The sequence below is a fragment of the Gobius niger genome (genome assembly GCF_951799975.1).
Source record: "Gobius niger genome assembly, chromosome: 10".
Classification (NCBI taxonomy): domain Eukaryota; kingdom Metazoa; phylum Chordata; class Actinopteri; order Gobiiformes; family Gobiidae; genus Gobius; species Gobius niger.
Window position 1 is genome coordinate 6,165,643 of NC_136861.1, and position 25,115 is coordinate 6,190,757.

The 25,115-nt window shown below is 41.0% G+C and overlaps 1 protein-coding gene across 1 annotated transcript; it reads right to left on the reverse strand.

Moving 5' to 3' along the window:
• Nucleotides 1-5,845: 5,845 nt before the first annotated feature.
• mfsd11 (major facilitator superfamily domain containing 11) lies at nucleotides 5,846-25,025 on the reverse strand. The gene is made up of 14 exons (XM_079564504.1): nucleotides 24,812-25,025; nucleotides 22,881-23,023; nucleotides 21,835-21,890; nucleotides 17,426-17,533; nucleotides 16,041-16,120; nucleotides 15,864-15,960; nucleotides 15,716-15,774; nucleotides 14,296-14,458; nucleotides 11,853-11,896; nucleotides 11,712-11,777; nucleotides 9,601-9,726; nucleotides 8,073-8,247; nucleotides 6,367-6,502; nucleotides 5,846-6,042 (listed from the first exon to the last, which is right to left on the reverse strand). Exons 2-14 carry the CDS (start codon nucleotides 22,974-22,976, stop codon nucleotides 5,881-5,883), a joined length of 1,368 nt encoding a protein of 455 aa, XP_079420630.1. The 5' UTR covers nucleotides 22,977-23,023; nucleotides 24,812-25,025; the 3' UTR covers nucleotides 5,846-5,880.
• Between the last annotated feature and the right edge of the window lie 90 nt (nucleotides 25,026-25,115).

Here is a 25,115-nt window from a genome sequence, read left to right on the forward strand (position 1 = left end):
ACGAAAATTGCTAGTTTTTGAACCCTCTTGGCTTATAACTCCACATGAGTTTTACTGTCTTCGATATCTTATTTGAACTCATTTTATTTAATAATTTTTCTATCTGAAGTGGGCTTTGTTGAAGGCAGCTGTATATATTGGGTTTATTTTATTTTTTGTTGCGATTACTGTTTTGACTTTAACTTTTTTTTTAACTAGTTTTATGTTTCAACTGCTTTTCTTTTAAGTTATTGCCTTGGAAACTATTTCTGTACCCTAGAGCACGTTGGAAATTGCGTGTTTATGAAATGTGTGTTTTTAAGATTTGGAATTCACTGCACATTAAAATTGGTTGAAATAAAAAAAAAGCGGTCATTATTGATTAAAGTTCTGTTATTTCTTTGGGTTCACCATTACCCCAGTGTCGACGGCAGCGCTGAAGACCTTTGTGCTTTTATTTTGTCTCTCTGCACAGGAAACAGCGGGGGCGATGTCGTCACCTTGACGGAGCGTTTCCGCGAAATCCCACGTTGAGTCTCGGCGTTGTGCGTCTCCAGGCGACGGCTGTCAGTGGGACTTCAGGATCTGAGCAGCCAAAGAGGAACAAAACCTGAGGAAGGAAAGTAGACTCTCACCAGGGGAGGAGAAAAACCCGAATCCCTCTTTCAAGGAGACTAACATTACACTGACATAAAGCAGAGGTTTGCAAACTTTTCACACTAAACACCACAAAATACTGACCTTCCAAATTATTTTACTCAAGTAGAAGTAAAAAGTTATGACCCGTATATCTAGGCGACTCAAGTAAAAGAGTACATGGAAAAAATGTGAGTATCGAGAAACTGTTTGAGGTCGATTCATGTTTCAGTCGTGACAAATTCTGAAAAACAAAACATTAAAAAATATAAAAATTTGGATAAAATTCCATAAACACGCACAAAAAGCAATCAACAATTAAGTAAAGACACAAACCGAAAATACATTTATTTTACACGTCAAAATGAAGATTTTAAAAGTAAAAGTTTTAAAGTAAAAGTACAGATACTCCTTTTTTATATTAGTCAATAGACGTAAAAAGCACAACGGCTGCTCACTGGCCTCTCTAAATGAGCTATCAGACAGCTACAGTACATCCAGAACGCTGCTGCTCGAGTCCTGACAAGAACCAGGAAATACGACCATATTAGTCCAGTGCTCCGGTCTCTGCACTGGCTTCCTGTCACTCAGAGAATAGACTTCAAAACAGCTCTGCTTGTCTACAAGTCTTTTCATGGTTTAGCACCAAAGTACATCTCTGACATGTTAGAGCCGTATGAACCATATTGGGCCCTGAGAACGTCAGGGAGGGGTCTTCTGGTGGGTCACAGAGTCAGGACTAAACACGCTGAGGCTAAAGCTAAAATCTGGAACAGTCTCATGAGGATGTGAGACAGGCCTCAACTCTGACAATGTTCAAATCCAGGCTAAAAACAGTTCTTTTTACCCATGCATATGACTGAAAGTATTTTATCTGCACTCTTGCCTTTTACTATAATTGATTAATTTTATGTTGATGTTTTTATTGATTCTATTTCCTTTCTTGTATTTATACAACTGTGAAGCACTTTGAATTGCCTTGTGTATGAATTGTGCTCTACAAATATACTTGCCTTGCCTTGCCACAATATGAAAAAAGTACTTGCAAAAGTAAGTTTACTTTACTTAAGTACATGGACTTGAGGAAATATAACTGAGTACCATCCACCTCTGCCGTCCAAGTCACACCACGTTAGATCAAGATCAAAGCAGGACTGAATCAGGTCAAAGACGGCTCTAAAGTTTGTCTAAAATTGACCAAATTTTAGTTTAATTTATATATCTATTCATCCATACAAAATGAATGATAAAGTCACATTTATATACTATATATTTATTTATATTTAGTAACTTCATTAGGCACTCAAAGCACTTTACATCAAGGAACCGCTCGCCCATTCTCTCTCTCGTTCCAAACCAGGGTCTGACACTGGAGGCAAGGAAGGTGAAGTGTCTTGCCCAAGGACACAGCGGCAGTGTGCACCTGCGGGATTCGAACCGCCGACCCCCCAGTCACAAGATCTGATTCTTGAGCTTTACTTTTCTGTTTCAGCCTCATAAAAAGATCGTTTGGTCACGCTGTTTGCAAAATCATACAACAAAAGGAAAACATGGGCACTTGGAGAATAATAAAGCCAACAACTGTCATGTTCAAAATAACTTTATTCACAATAAAACGTGCATCATTCAAGTATAAAATCACTTTAAGTTTCCAGCTCCCTTTTGATCCTTAGGTTTAAATGAATAACCCTTACATACATTATTATTATCAATCATTTTACACAGGTTTCCGTCCAGCAACATTCTGTTTACGGCTGCACAATATGAGGAGAAAGTCGTTTTCCATTCCTTTGGGAAAACGAACTTACCCAGAGAGTAAGCCAAGACTTAAAGTGATTGATGAAGCTCATTCGTTTCCGGTTAAGCTTGGGGTAATAGTGTAAATTTCCTCCTTTCAGTAATATAACGTATATTTTTGCCATATATTGTGCAGCCCTTACACGTGTCTTACATTATTTAAGGCTTGTATAGGCTCATGGTGGCTCTACGTAGAAAAAAACAACAACAATATAATATAATAATAATATAGTACAGTAAAATGTGGAGCAGTGGGTGAGAGTCGGGGAATATTGGGGAATATTGGCTTTAAATTGTGCAACCTAACACATGCACTACAGGGGAAATACTGTCAATCTTTCCCTTAGTGTGTGGTTTTGGCGACATCTAGAGGTACAAAAGCTGATTGCAAGTGCATTTGTTGCATGTTTCAGGAGTAGGAGAAAGCTGCAGACCCAAATGTACCGTGAAGCGAATCCACCGTGAGAGTGCGCCCTCTGCTGGAGAAGGCGGATCTAGACCGATCAGCTTTTAGGACGATCTACTTCACGCATGTGAGGAGTTAGTGGGCAATTTTTCATTTTTTTTTTTCATGAAAACATAACAAAATTCTTATGAACAAATTTGGAAGGTGTAATTAGATGCTTCTGTATAAATAAAAATAAAAAAGATAAAGAACCCTAACCCTAACCCAAACAGCACCCTAATTGCTTCTTATTTTCATTCCTAAACGATCATAATCTTAACCTAATCCTAACAACTCTAATTTTAGCCTAATCCTAACAACCTAACCCTAATCTTAATTTAACCCTAACCTAAACCTAACAACTCTAACCTAATCTAACCTAACCCTAACAACCTAAACCTAATCCTAACCTAACCCTAACAACCCTAACCTAAACCTAATCTTAACCTAATCCCAACAACCCTAACCCGTCGTGGATCTGCTCCTACCAGCAGAGGGCGCCCTATCACAGCGGCTCCGCCTCACCGTCATGGATCTGTCTCGGCTCCGGGTCTGCAGTGAACTATTATTATGCTTCACCCTTCCAAAAACAAAAGATCCCAAACTAAGGCAAAAGTGTCAAAAAAAATAAAAAATAAAACAGGAAACAGAAAATTGCATCAGTGTTACATGTATTTTGACTTATTTTGGCCGAGGCTTTTAACGTATCATAATTTTTTTAATCTTAAATGTCCTCAGAACAGTTCATAATCTGATGCAATGAAGCAACACCGGCGGCGACGCTAGTGTTCAGTTCCAAACAATAAACATGGAATGAAGCGATGAGGTGTTTTCACAATAAATAACATCAGGTTAAAACGGGGGCTGGGACGATGTATCGCTTTGTGAAATATCGTGATAATATTATCGTATCGCAAAATGCAAGTAAAGAAAGTGCATGTGATATTTTTCCGACTGTGGAGTGAAATCCCTTTTCATTGTGTTCCCTCATATTATAAACCCTCTCTTAGCCATAGCAAACCTGCAGGTGGCGCTGTTCACCCAGAGTCGTGAATGTTACACTTAAACTCCTTCCTGTCAAGAATCGTGGCATTAGTAGGGATGAACCGATACCACTTTTAATAAAACCGATACGAGTACTTTGTACTTGCCGATACCCAATACCGATACAAGTACAAGGCATTTTCTTCAACAGACTTTTTGAACTGAACAGACGGTTTATAGACTGAAACAGCAGATTTGTTAGTAATTAATTAATTTACTCATTTACATTTTCTTGTTTCTCGTGTGTTTGTAGTAACTTCTTCAGTAGCTTCAGCATTTTGATATAAACATGCTGCATCTCTTTAATTTGGATTTCCTGAGGACTTTTTAGTCGCTGGGTTATTTTTTCAGATGAATAAGACCCTGGGCATAAAACGGCGTAAGAATCGTCAGAGCTGTTAGCCGCAAGTTAGCGGCTAGTTAGCATCACTAGCATCATTAGCAACATTAGCAACATTAGCCTGTGTCTTGTAAACACTGCAGACGCTGCAGCACTAACAACATTTAGCTCTGGTTAAATACAGCACAGACTCTGATTTAGGGAGTGTCGTCTGCAATAAAGTCAGCTCTATGTGGAATATTGGATTTACACTATTCTCTCCTCAGCCGAGAGGAGCGTTCAGTAGGAGCGCCGGCCACACGTCAAGTGTTATCGGTTTCTGGCATCAGGAGTACAAGTACAAGCATGTGGTATCAGCCCAATACCCGACACTGGGATCGGTGCATCGCTATACTTGAGTAACTGAATCATTATTTGATTTAGATTTAAAATGTGCATCTTGTCTATATTCACAGTATTGTTATACTGGGTTTCTGATACGACACAAGTTTCCCTTCTGTAAAACCCAAGAGCACCTGGTGTCAGCGCTCTGTACCGGCCGCTACGCTGGAAGAAGAAGAAGAATTTTAAGGAAGAAATTACATAAATTTTCTTGAATTAAGAGAATAAATCTGAAGTGTGAGTTGGTTTGGTCTAGTCTTACATCAGATAAAAACTCTTCTTGCCAATGGAACAAGCACATTTTTATCTTACATGAGATCATTCAAGTGAAAAAGAATTATTTTTAAATGTAAAGGTTGATGTGTCAGATTTCAAGTGGGATATCTTAGATCAGGGCTGGACTGGCCATCGGGAGCAACAAGTTCTGCTCACGTTCAGTTCATTATTTGGATGCAATTACACAATTCCTCCATTACGGTTTCCAGATAATCTCGTACATAATGAGCAAAGGGCCTCTCGGATATAACATTACTCATGCCCCATATCATACTGGCCAATATAAGTGAAAAGAGTTTATTTTAACACTCTCCAGGGCCCACAGAATCTCAGAGCCCCTATTTGTGTGGCTAATGTCCTGCTTTTATAGCTTGTACTGTTTTATTTCAAAGGCTTATTGTTTTGCTAATGGCCTCGACTATTGCACTGAATATGACTGACTTTTTAGAGATTCAAAAAGTCCCGGACGATTTTTTTCTGCCAGTCCAACCCTGTCTTAGATTAGTTCAAACCGACTCAACTTAAAGTACCTTAATTCAAGCAATTTTTAGTCATTTATGCCCTTCAAGATGGTAATTTTTCAGTGTAGATGAATTATGTGCTAAATGTCTGTTAATAATTAGATTTTTCACAGATTTTCTCCTCCTTCAAGTCCCTATACGCTTGAATAATAGTCCACACGTGTTCACAGTGTACGGATAACAAAAGATCAGAGGTTTTATACATAAATAAGTGTAAAGAGGCTCAATCTGATCTTCATAAACGACCCCCATAGGGCACAGCGAAACCATATATTGCAAAATGTAAAATATAAGATGTTAGTTGACGAGTGAGTCAGTGGCTGAAATGATACATTGTCCCAGCCCTGATATCGAGTCAGCATTGTTCCCTGACACAAACATTTAACCTATTTTAACTTCATAACAGAACTCTTTGCTCTTTGTTTGTTTCCGTTTGTGAAACCTGAGGCCGCACGTGTCCGTCAGATGCTGTCGTAGTCCGAGTCGCTGCGGCTCGACTCTGCGATCCACTCGGCCCCGAAGAAGGTGACGGTGCCCAGGAACCCGGACACCACCAGGATCAGCAGCTGCCAGTGGAGCAGGAAGTAGTTACTGTAGAAGAAGGCGACGGCGGCCGTGATGGACTGAGGGGACACAGAGCGAGCAGGGAGTTACATTAAGTCCTGTAAAAGTTGCTCCGTCAAATATTATCTAAAGGGCTAGATGCAAGTTGGTCATTTTATACTCACTACTGCCACCTCAGGTCTTACACGTAACTGCAGGTTCTATATTAAGCTTGTGCATGGATGAATGGATGAATGGATGAATGAATGAATGGATGAATGGATGAATGAATGAATGGATGGATGGATGGATGGATGGATGGATGGATGGATGGATGGATGGATGGATGGAGTACTGAAGTATCTACTGTGGAGTAACAGTTGAGAGGAGTAAAGAGCTCTGACCTGGATGAACTTGAAGACAGCGAAGGCCGGAGCGCTGTTGTCTTTGAACAAGAAGCCGACGATGCTCAGGAGCTGAGTGTTAAAGCAGCTGTCGCCCAAACCCAGGAGGAAACTGCACAGCAACGCCACGCCAACACTGTAACGAGAGGAAACGTTACGCCAACGCTGTAACGAGAGGAAACGTTAGGCCAACACTGTAACGAGAGGAAACGTTACGCCAACGCTGCAACGAGAGGAAACGTTACGCCAACGCTGCAACGAGAGGAAACGTTACGCCTACGCTGTAACGAGAGGAAACGTTAGGCCAACGCTGTAACGAGAGGAAACGTTAGGCCAACGCTGTAACGAGAGGAAACGTTAAGCCAACGCTGTAACGAGAGGAAACGTTACGCCAACGCTGCAACGAGAGGAAACGTTACGCCAACGCTGTAACGGGAGGAAACGTTACGCCAACGCTGTAACGAGAGGAAACGTTACGCCTACGCTGTAACGGGAGGAAACGTTACGCCTACGCTGTAACGAGAGGAAACGTTACGCCAACGCTGTAACGGGAGGAAACGTTACGCCTACGCTGTAACGAGAGGAAACGTTACGCCAACGCTGTAACGAGAGGAAACGTTAAGCCAACGCTGTAACGAGAGGAAACGTTAAGCCAACGCTGTAACGAGAGGAAACGTTACGCCAACGCTGTAACGAGAGGAAACGTTACGCCAACGCTGTAACGAGAGGAAACGTTAAGCCAACGCTGTAACGAGAGGAAACGTTACGCCTACGCTGTAACGGGAGGAAACGTTACGCCTACGCTGTAACGAGAGGAAACGTTACGCCAACGCTGTAACGAGAGGAAACGTTACGCCAACGCTGTAACGAGAGGAAACGTTACGCCAACGCTGTAACGGGAGGAAACGTTACGCCAACGCTGTAACGAGAGGAAACGTTACGCCAACGCTGTAACGGGAGGAAACGTTACGCCAACGCTGTAACGAGAGGAAACGTTACGCCAACGCTGTAACGAGAGGAAACGTTACGCCTACGCTGTAACGAGAGGAAACGTTACGCCAACGCTGTAACGAGAGGAAACGTTACGCCAACGCTGTAACGGGAGGAAACGTTAAGCCAACGCTGTAACGAGAGGAAACGTTACGCCAACGCTGTAACGGGAGGAAACGTTACGCCAACGCTGTAACGAGAGGAAACGTTACGCCAACGCTGTAACGGGAGGAAACGTTACGCCAACGCTGTAACGAGAGGAAACGTTACGCCAACGCTGTAACGAGAGGAAACGTTACGCCTACGCTGTAACGAGAGGAAACGTTACGCCAACGCTGTAACGAGAGGAAACGTTACGCCAACGCTGTAACGGGAGGAAACGTTACGCCAACGCTGTAACGGGAGGAAACGTTACGCCTACGCTGTAACGAGAGGAAACGTTACGCCTACGCTGTAACGAGAGGAAACGCCAATGCTGCAACGAGAGGAAACGTTACGCCAACGCTGTAACGGGAGGAAACGCCAACGCTGAAATGAGAGGAACCGTTAAAAACTAAATCAAAATGAAGAGAAGGGACTAAAATCATCTTCAGTGACAGTTTGAAAGAGCCTCATATCATTTAAATTCACTGCCAAAGGAACCGGTCTGAGCTTTGTCCATATTCATCAATAATCGAAATGTAGAGTTGCCCGAAGTCGTTGGCGCCGGGACGTACTTGGGCGTGATGAAAGCCTGCAGGTCGGTGCCCGCCTGCGTCGCCACCGGAGCGTCTTTTGCGATGTTCAGAAAGATCAGGTAAAAGGCGATGTAGTGAGTGACCAGCCCCAGCAGCACCACGGGGTTCCTCCCAAAACGGCTGCACTTGTTCAGCATCCCGAACACGCCGCCCCCTGCAGGACAAACCAGAGACAGCGCTTTCACAGACAGCTCTGAGGTGAATGAGGGAAACTTGATAATAATGTAGAGATATGAGTCTGAAACTTCTGCTGTAGATTGTTGACAAAAATATGAAGAAAAATGGCTTCCAAGTTTGCTGTCTTTTTATGTTTTCATATAGAACTAAGGCCTTTCAGTGAAGATATCTAAATTATGGATAGAGCCAGGTTTAAATGTATGGTTTTGTTTTGTATATGTATTAGTGACAAAGATTTGGTCTGAAGGGATTTTGAATCTTAAATCAGGCAAGGATTGGATATTTAAAAACCTGTGATAAAACCATAAAAATCTAGAGAGTTTGGTCTTTTTTTTTACGCTGAGATTACATTAAAGATGTTAACTTAAAATAAAGTGGGTCATTTTTTTCCCATATTTATCTCAGTGCACAAAGGTGTGTCAGTCACACCCTTCCCCCTAAACAAAATGGCCGCCTTGTTTACTCAGAAAAGAGCTTTTACATGTCTTCATTCACTGTTGATATGGACTATGGCATATTGTTGGAGACAATGGACGTCTACTCAGATGTACCACTGTCACCTGTGAAATCAATGGCCCTGTGGACATTTTTAACAAGTTTGTGCCTCAATGCTAATGTGGCTAACATGTGGCTAACATGTGGCTGCTCAAATATCAATGGATTTCTTTGGGAAATGGCTAATTTTGAAGAGAATAGTCAATAGGAATAAGGGACCAGAAGTGGAATTGCCTAAAAGTTTGTTCACAAGAAGATTTTCTCATTTGTGGAGTAATTTTAGGTAATTTCTGACCGTGAAAGTTGAAAATAATGAGCCATTTTCCCAAAAGAGTACTTTGTTGAAAAATTTGTTGAATTATATTTTACTTGATTATTTTGGACCAAAAAAAGAAAAAAAAAAAACATCCAGCCTGTGATTGGACCACAAATAATAATGTAATATGGATAAGAAATGCTTAATTTTAATGCTCAATTTGCATTTTTATTTTTCTGTACTTGGTTAATGTTTTGAGGTATTTGATGGTGTTCCATGACTGGGATAGATGTTTTGGGGAAAAGTTTAAAAATCTGTGCCACATGTCTATATTGGTCGAAATATAATTTGCCTAAATACTGTATGCAAGTAAATGGAACTGGAGTCATTCCCTGATCAGGGACAGTGGTCCTAAACAGGTTTTAAGGGAGAAACTCAGCCAAAAAGCTCCAATTAACCAGGAGGATGCTTTCACTTCTCGACTTAAGGGCCCTACGTTAAGCTTTTTCCAGGCTTAGCAGTTCGATCTTTTGTGATTCGAGCTTGTGCAGCCTGAAAGCGAGTCGTGTTGCTCCTGACCCAGTATCTCTCCGGCGCCGATGCAGATTCCCGACAGCCCGATGAGGCTCTTGGCGTCTTGTCCAAACTGTGTCATGGCGCCGATGCTGGTCCCATAGACGCCACTGTAAAACGTCAGCTCCAGCCCTAAGACACACAGGACGGATGATCATTTAAAGGCAAATTAAACCACCAAATTATCTGAAGATTATAGATGTGGTTCTCAACAGGGTTAAACTGGTAGCTTTAAAGTCAAACTCAACGCTTTTTAATGCTCAAATACTATTTTATTTAATGAACACATGCCGACCTTCTTCAGGGAATTTACAACAGCTAGAGCACAGGTGACAAGCACAGACTGTAAAATTAAGAATGGACTTGTGGCCGACTTCTTCCTGTAACTGTAAGGAAATGGCGGCTCCTATCTCTTGCCCCTAGAGGCCATAAGTGCAACTGCAGGTGTCGTCGAGGGTGCGATTTTGGCCCTTTTGGCTCTAACACTGGCGTTTAAAGTTTTTTTTTTTTTTTTTATAATGTTACCAGACATGTTTCTGTCCAATGAAATCAGGGGCTGAAATAGGTGCGAGCATTTGTGTAGGGGGTGGAGCAGTCCTTTCAGGAAGAAAATTCACAGCTGGCACAGGTGCCAGAAAACGGTAACATAATGATCACTTTACTACAGGTTAAATATGTGCATGAATATGTCAGGAAGCCTATAAGATTGTTCACATATGTTTTTTGTTTGTATTTATTTCCTAAAACTGTGCTTTTTCAGTTTTGCAGTTGGAAAATCAAAAACAAAACTAATGTTAGAGATACCGCAAATGCTCTAATATAGGCCGGGGCCTTTATTTACTCAAGGGCATCTAGGACCAGGCCTTTATTGGAACCAGGCCACAATTAGAGACAGGCCTTTATTTCTATTTGAGCAAAACGGACGACCAGGAAAACGAAGAAAAACAATATTTGTGTCCATTTGCACCTAAAATATTAGGTTCATTTATTAATTAACATTTCAAACCCTCTCCCAGCGGCTGGAACATTGACGACTTTTATTTTGTCGGGACAACAGGAAGTGTTTCGTTGCTGTTAGCGGAGCTTTGACATCAATGTCACTGCAGGTTTCTGTTTCGTTTTTACCGGACTGGATTATTTGTTGTTATCTTGTGTAAAGGCGAGTTTAGACGGAGCGTTTGTGTTTGTGATCGATCATGAGACTGACCCGAGAGAAGACGAGACGCTCGCGCTGATGGGAGGAGTTATTTTGAGGCGTGGGACTGACCTGCACACGGAGCAGCTGGACGTGCTTTGAAGACGCGATGGAGACTTTATTAAAACCCTGGAGGGTCACACAACATTTGTTGTTTGCCCTGTTTCCAAATATCGTCACAGGAGGTTTGAAAAGTGGCTAAATCTGTGTCAAAGTTAAGCTCGGATCAGCTCCTCCGCAGCGTCCCCCTCGGCCCGGGTTCCCGTTTGTTACTTCCTGCATGTGAGTTTTCATTTACACGAGTATGAGACAAATTCCTAACATGGGAAATATTTCTACCGCTATAGTTTCTAATAAAAGCCCCGGCCTGTTTTAAAGACCGGCTTTAATTTGCCTCCGCCAGCCGCGAACCCGGCCTCTGTCAGAGACCCGGCCGCTAATGGAATACAGGCCAGTATTAGAGAATTTACGGTATGGATGAGCTAGAATGGAAACATTTCGCCCAAAAAAGTAATTTCTGTGTTCTGTGCTGTCAACCCAAAAAGATATCTGTTGTAAATTCCTGAAGAAGGTCGGCACGCAAGAGAAACAAGCCGACTTGTGTCCTGTTAAATAAAAGACTTTTCATACGTATTATCGGAGTGACTTGGAGCTCCTGCTGTTTTGGCCAGGTTTCATGGATGAACTCCACTGGATCCTGAAGACCAGGCCTTTTCACTTTTCAGGCTTATTTATCTCTCACTGACACACTCACTTTCCCCACTTCTGAACAATATTTTTAAAGCTACATGTCTCAAAGCACACTGGTCACATTTGAATGACCTTTACAACCTACTTTTTGTACTTTTCATGAACTGCAGTAATAACAGTCGACCAAAAAACTGCTTTTTAATGACATACAAATCCATTCTTTATGACTGACCTGTGTAGGCGATGCACAGGCTGAGCAGCAGCATTTCTTTGGTCACGAACAGTTTACAAGATTTCACTGGAAAGCAAGAATCATAAGTTATTATTATATTTTCTCTGCATAGACACATTAAATATCGTTTGTCTAATTTACCAAAAGCGTCCAGCGCCTTTGAGCCGACTCCAGACTCCGGAGAACTGCAGACAGAAAACAAAAAGCAGATTTATTTGCTGGTATTTTCATGAGGAACGTCCAAAAGGAAATGTTGCGTTTCTGCTGCGGGCTCGTCCTTCGTCATCGTCCTCTCGGTTCCCGCGGCGACCGTGCGGCGGCGTCGGGGTGAAAAATGTGGAAAAGTTCACAAAGCGGTAACATTTACAGTCGCGAGCCGCTCCCGTGGGAAGACTGATGGGAGCGGCGTCGTCGTGGGAAGAGCGAGACTCCCATCGCTCTTTTCCTACGACACTTTCAACAAACTCACTTCCAATCTGAGGCACCGAGAGAGGACATAACTTTACCTCGAGCGGCTGATTCTGCGGAAATGAGATCGACGGCTCACCCGAAACGCGCTACTGGAAAGTGTAAATATGTGGGAGCAGGTGAGTAAAGGCACTCGGCTCAGAAACATATAAAGGAGAGAGAATCCCAGGCAGAACGTCAGATTTTAGTTAATTATAGCCTTTGTAATGAACCTCTTACCCCCGCCTGAAACAAGCACTTTTGTTCCTATTCGACTTTACCCAAATCTAAAAGCCTCTCGACTGGAGAGCAACAGTGAACTTTTGAAAGCTAAGGCCCACAAAAACTGATTGTAACTTTGTCGTCGCATTGTGGCCGCGTTTTTGTCACATTTTTTAAGCGTATTTAATACTTTTTCATTGCTTTTTATGTCACTTATGTTTTCTACACGTTTTTTGTCGCTCTTTTGTTGCGTTTTAATCCTCGTTGCATTGTTTTTGATCCTTTTTTTGAAGCGTTTAAATTTGGGTAAAGCCAAACTGGAGAAAATGTGCTCTTGAGCCCTGTTTGTTTTGTAAAGAGCATCTCATTTACCCTAGAACACTATTTCAAATACATTTATGTGATTTTCATGATGCTGAGTTTATCTGAGTGTCCTGGGTCTCTGTGTAGCTTCAGCTTTGTCTTTGACATCTTTGATGGCCTGGGTGTTTTCCTCCAAAACAAACTTTTTCCTACAGGCACATGTTTGGGTGAGTTTCACCCAGTAATAGTGACAGAAAGTAGGCCAGGGTTAGTGTATTTAATCAGGCTCTTGCCCCTTTCAAGGTTGACATTCAGGGCTGCCACATTTATTTTGCGACTTCAACTCCAGCTTTGCTCCTGTCACAGAGTTCGGTGTCTCTGGCCTCACAGTAAGTGAGTAACACATAGTTATTTCAGTCAGCTGCTCATTTATACCCATTCAAATAGAAGAAGAAGAAGAAGAAACTTTATTTATATAGCACCTCTCACAGATAAAATCACAAAGTGCTTCACAGAGAGTCACAGAAAACATTACAGAATTTACATAGGAACAATCACAGCATTGTCAACTAAAAGCTCGTCTAAAAAGCAACGTCTTCAGCTCCTTTTTGAAGGAATCAACAGAGTCGGCTGTACGCAGCGACAAAGGAAGGTCATTCCACAATTTAGGAGCAACGGCTTCAAAGGACAGATCACCTCTGGTTTTAAAGCGGGTTCTTGGGACAGTGAGGAGGTTCTGGCCCGAGGACCTAAGGGTGCGACCCGAGGAGTAAGGGCACAGCAGGTCAGATACATATCTGGGAGCCTGACCATGCAGCGCTCTAAAAGTCAAAACTAAAATTTTAAATTCAATTCGAAATTTGACGGAGAGCCAGTGCAACGAGGATAAAATGGGAGTAATGTGTGACCGTCTGCTAGTTCCTGTTAAAAGCCGCGCTGCAGCATTTTGAACCATTTGAAGACGATTCAAAGCAGGTTTGTTAAAACAAGTAAAAAGGGAGTTACAATAATCTAAACGAGACGAGATAAAAGCATGAATCAACAATTCTAGATCAGAGTTGGATAAAATTGGTCTCAACTTGGCAATGTTTCTCAAATGGAAGAAACAGTTTTTCACCAGGTGCCTCGAGTGGCTGTCAAGAGACAAAGACTGGTCAAACCAAACACCAAACACCAAATATGACATATTTAGTTTCTCTCTCCTGTAGCTGTTTGTGCCGATGACACTGAGCTTCACCAGAGAAGTCTCACATATCCAGGAATGGATGGACCAAAAACCAAGTTTCCACCTTCATTATTTTATTTTTTAGTATTTTTGTTCCCAAATTCCTCATTTTCCAGTACTTGTGTTACAGTATCACTTTTTGGGTTCATTTTTTCAGACACTAGGGTTAGAGATGTTGAAAATGTAAAACCTTTACATGTTTCAGCAGATGGCGGCTGAAACATGTAAAGGTAAAAGATTTTCAACATCTTTTTTTTTTTTTTATTGGGTGGATTATCTCGGGTAAAAATCCCCCGGCGTTAGTGATGGTGTTATGAATTTGAGCGATGGTGTTCTAGGGTTAAACCTTTGCATAGACTGTGGGTGGAGCTGTGTGCAGTCACTGACCTGTAGGAGGCGCTGCTGTCGGACTCGGCCTGTAGCAGAGACTCCGTGACGTCTCCTGCAGAGGGGGAGGGCTCTGAGTCCGGTTTTCGGATCAGGAAGAACAGGAAGCAGCCGACGAGGCTGATGACGGTGAGCGAGATGAACACGGTCTTACGATCCTTATCTGGAAACAACAAACACTTATTCAGCCCAAACGCTCAGTTCCACCTGCTGATGTCACGAGGTGGGGCCCCTCATTACTTCAGCACTCAAATTTCCTTTACAATAAAGAATGAGTGGTCAACAGCTGAGGACTATTAAGTTAGGGTTTTATTAAATAGGTTGTGTTCATGTGACATCACCACATGCTTTTCAGTCATGTGACTTTCGTTGTTATGGCCGCCATCTTCTGTCTACTGTATATCAGCGGTTCTCAACTGGTGGGTCGGGACTCGGTGGGTCGTGGAAACGTTTTAAGTAGGCTGCGAGCCTTTCCCAGAAAACATTTATTTACATATTTATGTACAGAAAAGTATAGAATCACTACAGTCTGTTAAAATTACTCATCAGGTTGTTTTGATCATGATTTCAGGAAAAGTTAATATTTTACGTACAAGTAAAAGTCGTATTTGGGTTGCGACTTGTCATCCCAGGGTGATGGTGGGTCCCGACGCCAAACCAGTTGATCATATTAAGTAAGTAAGTGCTTTATTGTCATTGTACAAGTGTACAAGCTAATAAGATGCTAACGTTATGAACGCTTTTTCACAGCAGACATAATGTAAGAAATGCAAAATAACTTGATATTGAAAAAAGCTGTGACATAAAAAATATCACTTGCATCACTGATGTTTTTGTTGAAGTTTTATCATTAGTGGCACTTCTCCACTGGGGGGCGCCATTGCTGTCGTCACTTCACCCTCCTTGCCTCCAGTGTCTGCTTACACTGTGTATGAATGAGAGAGTGACTGGTTCCTCACTGTAAAGCGCTTTGGGCCTGATAAAGGTAGAAAAGCGCTATAAACGCTATACACATCTGCACCTGAACTCGGAGCAGTCTGATCATTGCACAGCTGTAATTACCAGTTCAAGCAACATTCCAAGACGTTGTTCCTAATCGGAGGTCAGAAATTTACCAGATGCCTGGATTTAAAAGTTAGACTTGTTTGAAACTCCCCAAAACTACGACTGGTTCAGCTCCCGGCCAGTTCAAATGTGGCTGTTGCTTCAAAAACTCTTCCCAAAACTGCCTTAACCTCTAACCCCCAACCATGAGTGCATTTTCTCCAGTTCGACTTTCCCCAAATCTAAAAGCTTCTTGAAAGAAAGCGACAAAAATGAGGATGGAAAAACGCTACAAAAGAGCGACCAAACCGTGCCGGAAAAGCAACAAAAGCGGCGACCACGCAATAAAAAAATTTATTTAAAAAAAGGTTCTCACCGGTGATCACGTCGTGTCCTCGCCAGGCGCAGTAAATGTACAAGTTCCCGAAGAATAAACTGAAACGACAGAGATCAGAGACATTACACTGACTATTATGTTCAAACACAATAATCATGGCTGCTAAACCGGTGCCTCTCTTTCCCACCTGAACTGGAGCAGAGCCCAGAAGATGCCGCTGTTCCTCCCGATGGTCCTCTCACTCGAGTTCGTGGCCAGAACGTTCCCCTGAGCCGTCCACAAAACTGCCACAGATGCAAACATTTAGAATAAGGAGCATTTTCCAAAAGCAGCATTTGAATTGTCTTTTTGAGTAGTTTCAAACCTGCAGCTCCCACTCCCACCAGCACCGAGGCCGTGTAGAAGCTCCACGTGAACGGGTAAATGAACATGGCGATGTAGGCGCTGGAAAGACAGGGTTTCTCGAGAATTAATAAGAAGATAAAGACACAGAACTCAGTGTTTTTCTTCCGTCTCTGTATTTGAGTGATCAACGTCACTGTAGTGGAGCCTCTGATCTCAGGTTCAGCTGCAACAGATAAAGGTTTGTCTGAGTTTCCGTGAGCAGATTCTAAAGATGGACGCTCTGTGATTCCATCCCGGATTCCCGGAAGTCTCGTGGCTGTCCCCCGGAGGTACTGTCCACATACACCCAAATATTTTTGAAAGTAGATTATTGTGTTTAAAAATTAATGTGGGAAAATTTAATCACGAATATGTTGTTTATGCATTTGAATGTGGCAAATATAGCAATGGCAAATAATACATTTCTGCGACAACCAACCAACCAAACCAAACTCGGGGACAGTGGAATATTTATGGATAAATATGAGTCAGATATGTTTTATTTAACATGGATTTTACATGAATGGCTTGGATTATTCGCCTTTTGGTCCGAGTGAGGAAGCTGTCGGTCATTTAAAGCAGGACTAAGTAACTCTTCCCCCTAGAAGCCATAAGCGCAACTGCAGGTGGAGTTGCAAGTTACGAGTTTTTAACTTATTAATTGTCTTGGAGAGTAAATACTACGCTGACAGGAAAGGCGAAGGGAGAGAGGGTTACTGTGCATCCAATTATACAACGGAAATATTTTTTTTCACTCAAACTTGGCTGTAAATACTGTTTACAGTGACGTTAGCCCGCAGTTAGCTTTGCCCGTTAACATGCCAGCTTCTTCTTCGTGATTCTATTAGTGTGTATTGGTGACTCCGGACCGGTGGCAGTCAAGTTGCAAACATGGTTTTCTGGCCAGAGACACCAGGGGGAGATGACAGACTCTCCAATCATCCCATAAACACTTGTATTACGCCCACAGGGACTACAGGGAGGGTTTATTAAGGTAAACACGTTACTTAGTACGGCTTTAACAGCTCGAGCTAAAGGTTAGCAGCTAAGTAACCAACCACTGCTCCTCAGCAGAACCCCCTCCCCACTGATGCCACAGACAGCGTGTGGAGGGGGCGTGTCTAAAGGCTCAGAGGTTCTTAAAGAGACAGAGGCCTATTTCAAGACATTCACTACAGACATTTTATACAAGGCAGTTATTCTAATTTACTGCATTTACAGACCAACAGAAGGTTTGGTCATCATTGTAGTGTGATATAGACTGGTGCTATGTGACTGAAAAAAGCATAATACCCCCTCTTTAATGAATTGAGCTCTGCTCAGGTGGATACTTGCTCAGGCAGAGTTAGTTTGTGTCAGTTTCACCTGTAGAGCAGCCCGCTGCAGAACATGGAGAGCTGGGGCCCGATCACCGTCACCACCGATGGAGCGATGAGGTTCGAGGCTGAGAAGACGCCGTAAATGATCGCCATGCTGCCAAACACAACAACAACTACGTTCACAAAGTTTTCACATCTTTATTTGTTTGTTAAGTGTTTTCTATTGGAAGAAACCGACTCCACAAACTACAGTGATTGTGGGCTTTTGATCAGAATTGTCATGTGACTTTGTCATGTTTTTACCTTTTTACCGTTTGCCCGGCTCTGTGTGTCCTGCACTTTGGTCAACGGTGGCGTTTTTAAAGTGCAATATAAATAAAGTTGGATTGGATCCTACAATGTTCTTCCCATAGAAACACCTTTACCTGAGCCTGTTCCTACAAATGTGTACTTTTGTAGCCATGGTATTAACCAGCATACTGTATTACTCGTTAATTCTTCTGTATTTCCTGTATTGTATTGAAATTTGGGGTAACAATTATAAAACTGCATTAAATTCATTATTTAATTAGAATCATCCATAAGGTAGGATACAGGGAACATACACATGTGTTATTCTTACAATCTAATATACTTAAATCTTATGACCTTGTAAATCAGGGGTCGGCAAGTTTGCGTTGAGGTGGGCCGATTTTCATCATCGCCAAAACACCAACGGCCGACCTCAACATTGTCGCCTAAAGTAAAGAACTTTTTTCATCAGTGGTTCCCAAGTCGGGACCCAACGTTACCCTCGGATGACAGGCCCAAATAACCCAAATGAAGCCTAAATTCGTCATAAATCGTATAAAATATTGTTTTCCCACACGCTTTTATTGAACAGGCAGTAGATGTGCCTTTAAAACTGAAATTCCATACCGTTTCAGATGGAACATATTGAAAAGGTTCCCCATAGACTCGCGACCCACTGAAAAGGGTTCCATGACCCACTTTTGGGCCTGACCCACCAGTTGAGAATCACTGTTTTACATTACATACTGTAGGACCAAGTGGGTTATTCTGGACATTTTTAAAATACTAACACTATTTCTTGCATGCTTAGAGTACGGTAAAAGTAATTTGATCTTTTATTTGCATAATAATGTTTCTCAAAATCATCTTGAGGGCCAGAGGTTCTATGCTGGAGGGCCGGATTTGGCCCGCGGGCCTGACGTTGCCTATCCCTGTTGTAAATCTTCAAACAGCCCAAAATATGTATCAAGCACATGCACTTTCGCACTATTTAATCTTCAAAAAATGTTCCGTAATAATAGAGAAGGAGGCTACAAGCTCATAAGGAACTAAGAGATTCAACCCCAGATTCATGAAACCAAAAAAAGCTTTTGTGTATCGTTATGTGGAGTTAAACCAGGGGCGGACTGGGACTGAAAAACAGCCCTGGACTCTGACTAGCCTGGCCCAAATTAGCGTAATTGTGGCTTCCACAAATACATATTTTAGCCTCTAACCACCTGCCTTAACATTAACGAGTGCATTTTATTTATTTATTTATTTATTTTATTGGTATCATCAGCAAAAAGAACTGGAAAGGTGGTCATAGAAACAGAAGCAAAGTCATTAATATAAATAATAAATAATAATGGTCCCAAAATTGAACCTTGTGGTGCTCCATACTCCACGGAATTCTTTTTAGATTCATATTTTTTTTACACTGGGCTTTACCCAAATCTAAAAGCTTCTCGACTGGAGATCAACAATGTAACGCCTCATTTGAAAGCTGAGACTTACAAAAGTGATGGTAACTTTTTGTCTCGTAATTTTTGTCATATTTTTGTTTTTGTTGGGTTTTTTTTCATTATTTTTTCTATCATTTTTTGTTGTGTTTTTCTCACGTTTTTGTATTTTTTTTTTGTCCGTGTTTTTTGCCTTTTCATCAAATTTTTTGTCACTTCTTTGTTGCTTTTCCAGCACATTTTTGTTTTGTTTTCATCCTCTTTTTCTCGCTATTGTGATGCTTTTCTTTTTAACTTTTAGATTATTAGATCTTCCAGAATGGACATATGGCCAGTCCGCCCCTGAGTTAAACTATGGAATAACTTGACCTCAAGGAACACAGACGTTCATCACTTTAAAATGCTTTACAAAAAGAAACTTTTGAATGAGTCCAAAGCCAAAGAAGGAGTTACTAATATATATATAGGATGTACTGAAGTAGATTTATTTGAAAAGTATACTATTTTGGTTCTGTGGCACATTAATTCAATTGTTTTGTTGTAGAGATTACACAGTAAGTTGTTGTGTTATAGTAAGCAATAATCAGTGAAAGTGGGAAATAAAAAAAAAAAGGTTACATTTCATCCCAGTCCTTTTCAAACACGTCTTGATCAACACATGCTCAGGTTTTTGCTCGATTTTGCTCTGTTCCTACTTTGTACTGCAAATGATTTCTGTCTTTTGCTCTATCCCCACACAAACAGTGCAGCAGCCTCTATATTAAAGTATGACGAGGTTTGGTTTGTCCTTTTCATGGCATTTATATAATTTCTGTGGTGTCTCCATCATTATCATTATCCGACGCCACAAAAAGCAGGAACTTCACAGAATACGAGTCAGCGTTTTGCTCAGAGGACACTTTGATGCACCAATACTTCTCTAAAGTAAAATATCAAAAGGTCTGTACGTTCATTAATGATTTCTAACTAGGCTTTGATATCGCCTTATTGTGGTTGCTGGTTGACAACAGCTGGAAACATCAGGATTGTTTACAATTTGCGATGTTTGATGGCTAATGCTAACAGCTATAGGAAAAATACACAGGCTAACGGACTCTGAAAGGCTTCCCCTCTACAAGCCTGTGTGTGGAATAATTTTAACATTTACAGTATCAAAGCTCAACATAATATACAGCCATGTCCATAAATATTGGGACATCGACTCAGTTCTCATGTTTTTGGCTCTATATTTGAGATGATGATGATGAATCAGATGAACGGTGTAGGAATTACAAGCGTTTGAATGTGAGCCTCACAGTTTTTAAGGGACCATAAGTAATGGAACATGTGGCTGCTCAGCTGATCCATGGTCTGGTGTTTGCTCTTCTCTCATTATCCAATTTATAAGGAACAGGTGAGGCGTTCATTTCAATTGTGATTTGCCTTTTGGATATTGTTCGGAAGAGCTGTCACTGTCAGGGAAGCAAGCTGAAAAATCAACACAAACCCATCAGAGAGAGCAAACATATTAGGCGTGGCTAAATCAACAGTTTGGAACATTATTAAAAAGAAAGAACACACCGGTGAGCTCAACAACACCATAAGACCTGGAGGACCACGGTTGGCAAATGTGGTGGACGACTGAAGAAGAAGAAAACTCCTTCACAACAATAGGTCAGATCAAAAACAGTCTCCAGGAGGTGGTGTATGTGAGTCAAAGTCAACAATCAAGAGAAGATTCACCAGAGAGAAAACAGACGATTAACCAGGAGGTGTGAACCACTGGTGAGCCTCAAAAACAGGAGGTCTTTACAGTTCTGAAACAACATCCCAGGACAGATGAGACAAAGATCAGCTTGTACCAGAGTGATGGGAAGAGAAAAGTCTGGAGCAATAAAGGAACTGCTCATGATCCAAAACATCCACCTTCTCAGTGAAACATGGTGGTGCAGCATCAGGGCCTGGGCTTGTCTGGGCCAATGGAACTGGTTCCCTTGTATTTAGTGATGATGTGAATGTTGACAAAAGCAGCAGGATGAATTTTGAAGAGTTTCAGACAACATTATGAGCTCATATTCAGCCAAATGCTTGGACGCCGCTTCACAGTGTAGACGGACAATGACCCAAAGCTACTGCGAAAAACACCAAAGAGCTTTTGAAGGCAAAGAAGTGAAATATTATTCAGTGGTCAAGTCAGTCAGTATACTTTTCTAGTGTAACACTCCACGTAGCCATAATTAAATAGGGAAAACGTGGAAGAGCTTGGTAGCTTCTATCTTGACCTGGTTTGGAGCTATAGAGGAGGAGAGGCTAAATGCTAACGCCGTCTGTGCTGTGTTTACGTGACTGAGGACACGCGTGAAGACAGAGGTACAAATGAACTCGTCGAAGCTCAAGAAAGAACATTTCTCAGTATGTAAAAACTGTGGCCTGTTCCTTTAAGGCTGTCATTAACTGCAAAGGATTTACAACCACATATTAAAAAGGAAAAGTTTGATTGTTACTTTGTCCCATTACTTTTGGTCCCTTGAAAACTGTGAGGCTCAAATACAAACACTTGTAATTCCTACACCGTTCATCCGATTTGAATGTAAATAGTCTCAAATTAAAGCTGAAAGTCTGCAGTTGTGGTGGTTTATAGAGCCAAAAACATAAGAAATGAGTCGATGTCCCAATATTTATGGGCCTGACTGTAGAACTTCCTAAACCCACCGTCTGCGACAGGAAAGCACATGAATGTTACCTCGTGTATCCAGTGCCGTGGAAGTCAGTGCTGTTGAAGCTGATCAGAACAGTTTGCTGTGGAGGAGGGAAAAAGATATTAGTTTCAATGCAATTATGTTTTCAATTAAAGATGTACCAGACATTTTTCTGTGGGAAAAACTGTACATCTATCTATAAAGCATCAGGACCGTTCGGAATGACTTTGAAGTTTATATTCACCCCTTTCATTGATTGTAAACCACAAATATAACCAGGAAGGGCCTCTAATACAGTTGGAGGCAAAAGTATGTGTACACTTTGGAATTTCTCATATTTCTGCCGAAATTAGTCATACAATGTGGTTTGGTCTTCATCAAAATCATAAGAACGAATAAACAGTGTCTGCTTAAACTAACACCACCCAAACATTTACAAATTATCATATTTTAATGGCCACAACATGTAAACAATCACAGGACATTGGGGAAAAGTAAGTGAACCCAGGAATCTGGCTTAACTGCAACAGTTCAACACTATTCAACTTTGGGTTAATCAGTCCACAGAATATGTGTCCTGTAGTGCTGTGGAGCATCCAAGAGCTCTTTCACAAACTAAAGTTGAACAGTTTGGGAGGAACAGACAACGTCATGTGTGAAGGGAAAATGTGAAGTCTGGAGCAGGAGGATCGTGGTGTGGGGCTGTTTTGTTGCCTCAGGGCCTGGAAAACTTGAAATCATCAAAGAAAAAATGAATTCACAAGTTTATCAAGATATTTTACAGACAAATCTGAGACATTCACGACAGCGTTGAATAAGTAAGTGAACCCTTGTAGTTGCAGATTAGACGCTCACAACGATCAGGCTGAATCTTGGACCATTCTTTACAAAACCACCGCAGTTCAGTGAGATTCCTGGGTTCACTTACTTTTCCCCCACTGTCCTGTGAATGTTACCATGTTATGGCCATTAAAAACATGATAAAATGTAAATGTTTGGGTGTTATTAGTTCAAGCCAAAGTGTTCATGTACATGTTCCTATACCTCTGTGTTCTTTCAGAATAAAGAGAGTCGGTATGGGGGAACTGACCTCGATGTTGCCGCATGTTTGAAACGCGGTGAACATGAACATAAAGGCGAAGCCCAGGATGACGATGTTGAGCAGCCTCTTCCCCTCAGGAGTCATTCTGACCGATGTGTGTGAGGAACTGAGCGCTAAAAATACAGAGCAGTCTAGAAACAACAGAAGAGGAGTCACATCAGAGACGTGCAGGGACTCTTTTACAAACAACGTTTTCTATTGTGATAAAGGACGATGAAAAGGGATGAAAAAGCAAAGAAGAGAAACTAAAAAGCCAAAAGATTGTCAAAGAAGCAACAGAAAAGTGACAAAAACGTGCCGGTAATTAAGAAGTAACAAAAACACGACTACAAAGTGATAAAAACATGACAAAAACACAACAAGAAAGCGTCAAAAAACCTACGAAAGCAAGACAGAAAAACTACAAAAACCGGGCCAAAAAAATGACAAAAACATGGCGACAACGCAACAAAAAAAGTCCTGATTAGTTTGGTAGTTCTTAGCTTTCAAATGAGGCGTTACTCTGGCCTACAGCTCCAATGGAGAGATTTGTGTAAAGCTGAACTAGAGAAAATGTGCTCGGTTCAGGTGGGGTGAAGAGGTTAAGTGCTTTCTTTACCTTTGGGACATTTGGTTGTCTGTGGTCGGGCTGAAGGATACATCGTTATCGTATCGAGATATGAAGGTTCAAGATATTAATATAAAAAAAGCAACGATATATCTGAAACGATTAATCGATGACAAATCGATTATTGAAATAGTCGACAACTATTTTAGTAATCGATTCATCGTTTTCTGGTTCACACAGACTAAAATGGAGCAAAAATTACATTACAACATTAAAAATGTAGTATTTTTGATAAAAACCTACTTTGATTTTATATTCAGGGTCTGTAGTGTTTTGTACATTGTAAATTTCATTAATAGAGCCTTCAAAAAACATTTCCCTTTGGTTTACTCCATCAACACATCCTCAAACAGCGCCACTTAAGCTATAATGTGATAAAAAAAAAATTAAAAAAAAATGTTCCTACACAATTCACAGCCAAGTGATTAATCGATTACAAAATAATCGTTAGTTGCAGCCCTATTATCGTATTGATATCGAGATATCAACATTCAAAACATTAAAATCGAAAAAGCAAGATATAAGCGAAATAGATTTTCACCAATAAAACTGCACTCGTTTCTAAAAAATGCTTGGTTTTCACCAAATCCGTAGTTATATCGTATCGTATCGATATCGAGATATCTGGCATGAATATCGAGGTATGAAATCTTGTTCATATCGTTCAGCCCTAGTCTGTGTGGATTATATTTTCTAAATAATTTCTTTGATTTCTTTGCTTATTTACTTTTGCTTTTATTCGATGACCATGATCTCACAGCCGTTATTTTTGATCAGGCGAAGGCAAAACAAATTTACTTTTATTGTTGCCGATTCATCAAAAGACATTGAAGTGAAAACTTGTGTAAAATAAGTCACATATGGAGTTTTAGAACAAACAATAAACACTAAAATTTTCAGATTTTAGAATTTATAAATTAATTAAACATAAATAAATGTTTGCCAAAACTTTAGATGTAAATATAGCACATTATAAGCTTTTTATTATGATTATACTTATTATTGCACTTTTTACCCAAGAGGAAAATGTCTAAAATAACTACACAAACACTTATTTTATTGTATAATAGCGCTTTAAAACATCTGGAAATGATTCAGCAGATATACAGTTTGTAACTTCTCGGCTTGAGCCCTAGCTTGTAAAAATACTCGTTGTTTACTGTAGTTTAGGTTTGATCAGGGTCAAGATTCCCCTGTGAATATTTCAGGAAGGAGGAAATAAATCAGAAACATAAGAACTCTTTAACGTGAAAAGGTTTTGGTGTCAACATAAACAACGACAGTAAAATGAAATGAAATAAAACCAACTCACCAACAACTGTGTCCGAGCTTTGCTAACATTAGCTGTGGTCAGATTGTTGTTTTTACGCGTCTTTTCCTGCTCAAACTGTTTTCTAATCCGACAAGTAACATGCTGTACTTTGAGATATTAAACCGCTCCTGGGGAACTGCATTGAATGTGATTCTTGGCCGAAACTGGAAAAGCTACTTGTCATGTGAATCGCTCAGCTGACTGCAGACGTTAGCAGCTAGCGGCGAAAGTTAGCATCGTCTGCAGATGTATAAAAACATGGATAGTGCGGCGTCTACAACAGACAGCGTGTCCAGGTGATTTT